Source organism: Cervus elaphus, chromosome 26, assembly GCF_910594005.1.
Source record: "Cervus elaphus chromosome 26, mCerEla1.1, whole genome shotgun sequence".
Classification (NCBI taxonomy): domain Eukaryota; kingdom Metazoa; phylum Chordata; class Mammalia; order Artiodactyla; family Cervidae; genus Cervus; species Cervus elaphus.
In genome coordinates this window covers 23,570,401-23,579,004 of record NC_057840.1, presented here as the reverse complement: position 1 = coordinate 23,579,004, position 8,604 = coordinate 23,570,401, and the positions used below count along the sequence as shown (strand labels likewise).

Here is an 8,604-nt window from a genome sequence, read left to right as displayed (position 1 = left end):
TGGAATCCATAATACTGTAATATATTTTCATGGTAGGGTGATGGATGTTAAGAGATACTAATGAAGATTGTAGATAGAGAATTAAGGACAGATTGTTTTATTTTTGTTAATTTACTAGTTTAAAAAGTTGCAGTTTTTAGAGATGGCCCTGCCCAAGTCTAAGCTTTTGCTTTAGAAAACACTACTAATAATAAGCAACATACATTTAGTATTTTTTTGCAACTACCTCTGCATGCTTCAGTACTTTAAAGAAGAGGGAAACCATTCTGACTCTTCCCTTGCTAAAAATTCAGAATATTGAATACATACTAAATTGAGAAGGTTTACAAAGGATATTTATGGGGACAACTGCCTTGCATAAGTAAGTAATAAGTATTTATTGGTTTGGTTTTTATTTGGATTTTTATTTTTTATCTTTATTTGCTTTTCCATTTTTCATTAATCTCTCCTGAGAATTTTGTTTTTATAAAGAGTTGATTTAGTTTTGCTGTGTCAACAATTTTGTATAGATTTTTATGCCTCTGTTTCTGGTGGATTTGATGCTTATCTGAGATGTTACATTTATCTGGTGTTTTCGATCTCATTACTAAACCTCAATTGCAGCATCTAAAAAAATTAATCATTTTATGATTCTCTCTTATTAAGTAATGAAAATAGATCCAATTGGTAAGACAGTACAAGATTGCCTCATGTGGTTTCTGGAGGATATAGTTGTGGTTTTTTAAGTTAACCTGATTATATATCATTTCTATTGATGACTCCAAAAGAAAAAGAAGGAATAGCAACCTGCTCCAGTAGTCTTGCCTGGAAAATCCAATGGACAGAGGAGCCTGGCAGGCTACAGTTCATGGGGTCAAAAGAGTCAGACATGACTGAGCAACTGAACACACCAAAAGAAGAAATCAGTAAGATTCATACTGCTTGGAGAAAAGTGATAACTCCTTTACAAGTACAATCTATAGTTCAGTGAAAAAGACCTGTTACATACAAAAGATATGACAAGGAAGTAGGCACACGATATTAAATATATGATGGAATATATGTTGCAGTAATAATATATAGTAATAAATAATGCATCCATTGATTTTTAAATTATATATTTATAATGTGTATGTATAGCATAATATATATAAAATATAATGTATATATATTTATATGTTATATAAAAATACATCCTTTTACTTGATATTGTTTGCCTGTCTTTTTGTGTGAATTTTAAGTAAACAATGTTAAGAAAGATATTCATCCAGATGTTAACAGAGGTTGTCTGTTGATGGGAGGATTTCAGGTAACTTTTTTTTTCTTTGTTCTTTTCTGAGTTTTTATCTTGAGTGTGTATATTTTTATAAAGATTATTGGCTTTTCAAAAATTATTAAAAAAACAGAAACTTATAATTACAGGAAAGAAACTATATTCCATTCCGATCACTACATCAACCAATTGAACAAGAAGCAGACATCAATATTCTGTGTGCCCAACCCATAGATATGGTGGTATTTCTTGCAACTCTTGTCTTTCCTCATGAGTTCACCAGCTAATTCAACAGTTACTTTTCTTAGCAGTTTACCATCAGCATGTTCTTAGTTTCCATAGAAAGAAAAATTATGTTTTCCTAATTAGATTACATCATATTTAATCCAATTATAAAAAAACTGAAAGTTAGTCACACAGTCGTGTCCAACTCTTTGTGATCCCATGGACTGTAGCCTGCCAGGCTCCTCTGTCCATGGAATTCTCCAGGCAAGAGTACTGGAGTGGGTTGCCATTTCCTTCTCCAGGGGATATTCCCTACTGATGGATTGAACCCGGGTCTCCCACGTTGCAGACAGATTCTTTACCAACAGAGCTACTAGGGAAACCCCAATCATAACAGTTACAATATTTTACTATATGTGCTGCCGAAGTGAGCACAACAGTTACAATATTAAGTGCGACAGGTTGGTAAGCACTAAGTCAGTCACTTGATAGGAACAGAAGTGTGTGGGTAGTTGAGCTGGTTCAGTTGCCTTACAGTATGTTGATTCTTTTGTTCCCTACTGATCTATTGACACAAGGAGCCTCAAGCGACAGAACACCATTTGTGGCATACAGTTTAATGGGACTAATAATAAGCCTCCGAGTGGAAACAGTCCTATGTCAGAACCAGGACTTTTGCATGCTCAAACTCTAAGGTTGAGGGGAAGGGAAACTCCCCGGAGTGGGTCCCTGAGGGCAAAGGTAAGTGCAGCCAGTTTTGCTTCTATCCCTTGGTTCTCTGTCCGATATAGTCTACCTATTGGAGACAGAGTAACGTACAAGATGGCTAATTTAGGGTGCTACTGCGTCCCAGAGTATGGGGTCCCATCTCCACAGAACATTATCTCCCTGCTGACACATCAGCTGTACTTTCAAAAGGCCATTCTATATTCTCTGCGTCACTAGCTCAGAATATATTGATCTTACCTGAAGACCAGTATCTTTAAATTTGTAGCTATATACTATAGACTAGCTGTTTTAAAACAGCATTCTCGTGATGTCCCTTTTTAAAACTGATATACCTAGACATGTATAGAAAAGAATTAGACTTGACCTCAAAGGGTCTGTATGTTAATTTTTTTTTCTCATTTGTACCTTAAAATATAAATTTAAGTAACAGATATAGGAAAAAACCCTTGCATTTGTGAAACTGTCAAACCCTCCAACACCAGGCCAAGCTAGTATCTGGCTGGGGCTGGCAAAGGTCTCCCCTTCATGAAGGCTTTCTGGTTTTTTGAGAGTGTATGTGTGTGTTTGGAGGAACTTTTACACAGATACAGTGCTCCTTACAGTACTGATGTTCAGGACTCCCCTCACCACCATACAAAAGATTGTATGTCAGATATATCTCAATTCTCAGAATGTAAACAAAAATATATGTGAATGTCAGGGAGTGAAAAGTGCTACAAAGAAAAAGAATTCAGATTAGGGGATAGAGAGTGGTGGGGGGGCTATTTTATTTTTATTAATGGCTGTGCTGGGTCTTCCTGGCTGTGTGTGGGCTTCTCTTGTTGTAGAGGACCGGCCTCTAGGCTTCAGCAATTGTGGTGTCCAGGGGCTTAGTTGCTCCTTGGAATGTGGAGTCTTCCCTGACCATGTGGAATCATCCTTGACCATGGATCAAACCCGTGTCCCCTGCGTTGGCAGGCAGATTCTTAACCACTGGAGTGGTGGGGGCTATTTCAGATCAGGTGTTGAGGGAGGTCTCTCTCTGAGGAGGCGATACCTGTGCAGGGACCCGAGGTGTGAGAGAACAAGTCTCACAAAGGCTTATGGGAAGTGTATTTCAAGTGGCAGGAGCAAAGGCCCTGGGGCAGGAAAGAGCTTCAGGGTCTAGGAAGGGTGTGGAGAAAAAGAAGCTGGATGAATGAGCCAATTCCTATCTCATATGCTCCTCCCTTTCACACCTTTGGAAGACAGGACATCTGTGGGTCTCCGATCACCTCTGGTAGGTGTCCTATAAGGGCATGTGAGGTATTGCTGTGACAAATTTAAAGTTTTAGAAATAGAGAAACTTAAGGTTAATGTCATGTTATATATGTAAGTATATAAAGTGCTAGTATTCTAATATAGTCCCACAATCCCTCTTCGTTTGTTTTTTTTTAAAACAAGAAAGGTAATGCAATGTCTACAATTGTGTGTATTTTAACATTCCATTAAAGTCTGGAGTAAAATGAATAAATATTGACACTTAAGTGGCATATATAACGACTATAAATAGCCTCATGTAAGTTGAGTTGAGATTTTGCCTCCAAATGAGGTAGGGCAGGTTTTGCTGACAAAGTGTTACCAAAAAAAAAAAAAAAAGGAACCCCAAACATTGGGGTTTTCAGTGCCTTTGAATTTTGGAATTCCAAATAGAGGATTGTAAACCTGCAACACTTTCCTTTCATGGGTCATCTGTGAGGTCAGCACTCTGCGGAATAACCTGTAGCAGACGAAATAAAAACCCAAACTGAAAAGTCTAATTCTACCCTAGCTGCTGTTTTTGAACTATTTCCTATTTGTTCAGGACAAACTATTATGATATTCTATTTGAGACATCTCAAGAAGCATCTCCCGGATAGGTGTAGAATACAACAGTGCAAACACATCATTTTCATAAAGGAGGCAATTAGGGGTCGCCAGAGCAAGCCCCTGTGGTCGGCCCAGAGTCTAAGCAGATTTAGAGAGCTGATGGTATATATTTATGACACTAAGGTATGGTATATATTTATGACCAGAACCACTTTGTATAACGAGATGAAGTTTGCCAGCTGTTCCCTCTATTCAGCAATTTTGTTTCCCAGGTAAACACGGTTTGGAGCCAGCGTGGGAGTTGGGTCTCAGTGGCTAGTGTCTATACGATGAGAGTTCTCAGATGGGTTGGTTGCATGCTCATAGCCCTTCAGAGCACATAGAAATACTGAATTGATCCTCAGTAACATCTGACCTCAAAGCTGTACAACGGATAAGAACCTGAACAATGTTCCCCTTTCACTCAATGTTTATTAGCCATTCGGTGCCAGAAGCTTTGAAATAATCCACACTGCAGCCCGTATCTAGGCTCTCCTGGTTTGAATGGGCTGCCGGCTTTCCCGACACTGGTCGCTGCCCCCAGGGGTCCCAGCTTCGCCGGCCCAACGCGGAAGGCGGCTCGACCCTCCGCCGCGGAGCTCCGGCCACCAGGGGGCGCTGCGGCCCCCTCTCCCGGGAGCGGCCGAGCCAGCCCGGTGGGTGTTTCTCTCTCCCTCTCGCGCTCTCTCCTCCCGGCCTCACATCCGGGTCTGGAGCGCGGCCGCCGCTGTCAGAGTTGCTGCGGTCGCGTCGGGGGCCGGGCCGGGGCGCAGTAAATGGCGGCAGAGGGAGGCGGAGCGGCGGCCGCGCTCAGCCCTGAACCCCCGAAACTTTAGACTAGAAGCCCCACAACTTTTCCGCGAAGTGCTGCCGCTCCGGGGGCGTGGACGGAAGGGGAAGGGGAGGCGGGAAGTCTTGGGGGAAGCGGCGGGGAGCCGGAGAGACTCGAACCCGCGGCGGAGGCGGTGGCGGAGTCCGCCCCGGCCTCGCGCCGCCGCCGCCCCCGCCTCCTTCCCCGTGTTCTCCCCGCGGCCGCCGAGGCGGAGCCGGAGCCGCGCGCCGCGCGGGGCCTCGTCGGCGGCGGCGCGCCGAGCCCAGCCGGGCCCCCTCCCCGCGACCTCCGGGCCCTGTAGCTCCGCCGCCCCCCGCGCGTGTGAGGCCGGGGCTCCCAGCCGCTTCGGGGCGGGGGGCGAGGAGGAGAAGGAGGCCGGGCGGCGCGCAGCCCCCGCCATCGCGGGGTCGCGGGGCCGGGCCCCCGGTGTTGCATGCGGGGCGGGGTGGCCGTGAGCGGAGGCGAAGATGGAAGGTTTAACGCTCAGCGATGCGGAGCAGAAATACTACTCGGATCTCTTCTCCTACTGCGACATCGAGAGCACCAAGAAGGTGTCGGCCAACGGGCGAGTGCTGGAGCTGTTCCGGGCCGCGCAGCTGCCCAACGACGTGGTCCTCCAGGTAACGCCGCCGCGTCCGGGGGTCGGCCGGCCGCCGAGGGGGGGGGTCCCTTCCCGGCGGCTTGGGCCTCTAGCCGCCTGCTTCCGCGGGGTGGGAGTGGGCGCCGTTTCCCGAAGGGTCGGCGGTGGGCAGGTTCCCCGGACTCCTCCGCTGCGGGCAGGGGCCGCAGGTGCCCGGGCGGCCGGGACCCGCGAGGGGGAGGGGGTCGCTCTTCGAGGACAAAAGTCAGGCAGAGATACTGTGGGGGTTGGGGAGGGGGTGGTGGTCTCTCTATTATCTCTGGAGAGCGTAAGCCCTGTATCTCTCGGCTGCCCGGCAGAATCTGGATTTTTCAACCCTGGAAGAGCAACTTGAGATGAAAGATCTGGGATTGTTACCATGCTTTTGAATCCTTGGTCTTGGGATCTACTTTTCTTTTTTCTTAAGGAAGCTGAATTCTCAAGGAGATTAAAAAATGTGAACTTTTAGCTAATAGTTTGCAAGCAGGTATGGAAAGAACTTTAGGATGCGTGGCTGGTTTTTCCATTGGCATTCGATAGCATTTGGTGGAACTGGTGGATTGGGTTGGTAGATAAGTATTGAGCAACTGCAAGTCAAAGGTGCGTATTTGCCTCAATGCCCTAGAGGAGAGAGGAGAGTTAAGTTTTAAGCTTTCTCCGTCTTATCTAATGTATGTGGTGAGCATTGATGTTACTCTGGGCCTCATGATTCATAACTGCTAGTAAGATTTTGTCTAAACAGCGTACGGGAACAGGTTTTAAGCTTTCCTCTTTATGATGATCCAAGCCAAATCTACAAAACTTATGGCCATGTGCATAGGTATGATGTAGTGTATTGCAGAGAGCCCTGAATCAGGAGTTTTCAGGCCTGGACCCTTGATCCCCACTCTATTAACCTGCAGTGTGACTTTGGGCCAGGCCCTTTAAACTCTTCAAGCCTAAGTGTGCTTAGAATGAGGGTCAAGTTCCTTCTGAGGAAGCTTCTGGGAAATATAAAAATGTCCACACAGGCCTCTATTTTAGAAGTTATCTGTGCATTAATTGTGATTAAATTGAACGAGTTCTTTTCACATAATCTGGTTTGTTTTATGTTGCTTTTTAAAAATTTTGGGAGGAAAATTGGGCGTCTTACACACCAGCAGCTGGGAATCTCATATTCATTCTGCTGAAGAGACAAAGTAAATATTTTAGGGTCTGCTGGCCACATACAGTTTCTGTATGTATATTCTTTGTTTTTGTTCTTGCAGTCTTTTAAAAAATGTAAAAATCACTTTTAGCTCAGGGGCATACAAAACAGGGCCTCTAACTGCTGACCCCTGCTGTGTGAGTACTGTATGTTCCCCTTATGGCTTTGGAGTTAGACTTACAGGAACATACTCACTAATGATTTTGCTATTTTTGTAGAAATATGTGCAAGACATTAGAAAATTAAAATTAAGGGGGAACCTCCCATGTTCTATTTGGTTTCTTTCTTCGGGGTAGGGTAAGCTGAAATCAACTGACATTCATATTTTTAAGGGTGCATGAAGACTTTAGGACATTACATTATTGTTTAGGATACAAATTAGGCTTAATTTAACCTTTGCTTCAAATATGTTTAACCCAGTCCAACTTATTTTCATGTCATGCTCAATTTCATTTACACTCAAAAATAAATTTCTATTGCTTTCTTTTTTTTAGAGAACTTAAATAGCGTAAATATTCAGGATTCAGTTATATTAATAAGTTGGAAACTGTAGGAACTCCCTGAAGCACAATTCTTATAGCTTTCTGGGTATTTTGAAAGCAATTTACTTAAAAAATTGGCCTAGGAGATAAAATGTGGAACAAGAGAGGAATGTGGACTTAATTCCCTAATGGAAGCTCAGGATTGTCGGAAAACACAGTCCTCCCTTGCTTCCTAAGTTGAAAACATTTGGAACAACTCACGTACAAATTAGCACTGGGCTAGGTGTTGCAGGGCATCACAGCAGGAGTAAGAAGTTCTCAAGGACCTTGTAAGCTCCAGAAATAAACATGTAACAAAGCAGTGTGAATGCCGTGAGATGAAAAAAGGAGGGTGTGACCAGGAAAGGCCTCTTCACTTAATTCAGAGGGACCTTACAGTAGTGTGGAGGGATGAAGAGGATTTCCAGGCAGAGCTAAAACACGGCCAGAGGTAGAAAGTGTGGGTAGGACCCCTTGCAAGGACTAGCAGATAAACCAGTTTTGCCAAAGCTGTAGTATGTTTTGGAGATACTGGCACTTAGAGACCACATTGGGAAATATTCTGAAGAACAGGCCAATTTTATGTTTCAGGAGGCGGTGGAGACTCACTGATAGTTTTTGACTTCGAGTGAGAAAGATGAGAGGCTAGGGAAGGAGGCTGAGCAGTGGCTCAGAATGGGTGCCAGGCACTGGGCGCCCAAACCAGGGTGGCAGCAGAACAGGAAAGGAAGGGCTGGATGAGCAGGTCTGTGTTACTGAAGGGCGGTTGGGTAGCACGGTGTGAGGTGTTTCGTGGTAAATGTTTGAGACTGGGTGGAGAGCTTTGAACTAATTGTGAAGCTGGCAGGGAGTTACAGATTTAAAGAGAACTGACTCATAAAAGCTGTGCTTTAGGAGGCATTTCTGGTGGCTCAGACAGTAAAGAATATACCTGCAATGCAGGAGACCTGGGTTCCATCCCTGGGTTGGGAAGATCCACCGGAGAAGGGAATGGCATCCCACTCCAGTATTCTTGCCTGAAGAATTCCATGGACAGAGGTGCCTAGCGGGCCACAGTCCATGGGGTTGCAAGGAGTCGGACATGACTGAGCTACTAATGCTCTTAGGAGGCATTAGGAGACCAGAGCAACAAAGTAGGGGGAAGAAGACAGTGGGGACTGATTCTTTCACATGTAAATGAAGTGATGAGGAACAGGGCCTTGGAGCTCAACTGTGGGGGTGGGGACGGCTAGGGGGAAGGGGATTTTGCCACCCAGAAGGCACTTGGAGACATATTTGGTTGTCATAACTCAGGGAGGGAGCAGTTCTACTGGCGTCTAGTAGATGGAGGCAAGAGTGCTGCTCAACAGCCTACAGTACACAGGACAACAGAGA

General features: G+C 44.9%; 1 protein-coding gene across 5 annotated transcripts in view; it reads left to right on the top strand.

The window, feature by feature from the left end:
* Nucleotides 1-5,166: 5,166 nt before the first annotated feature.
* The window catches only part of REPS1 (RALBP1 associated Eps domain containing 1), an 87,928-nt gene continuing 84,490 nt past the window's right edge, over nt 5,167-8,604 (top strand). For 2 of the 5 annotated variants that reach the window (XM_043888155.1, XM_043888154.1), the window contains exon 1: nt 5,167-5,524. In XM_043888155.1, coding sequence (XP_043744090.1) covers nt 5,372-5,524 — 153 coding nt within the window. In that variant the 5' untranslated portion in view covers nt 5,167-5,371. The remainder of the gene's footprint in view (nt 5,525-8,604) is intronic. The other 3 variants (XM_043888158.1, XM_043888157.1, XM_043888156.1) reach the window with 2 other exon arrangements.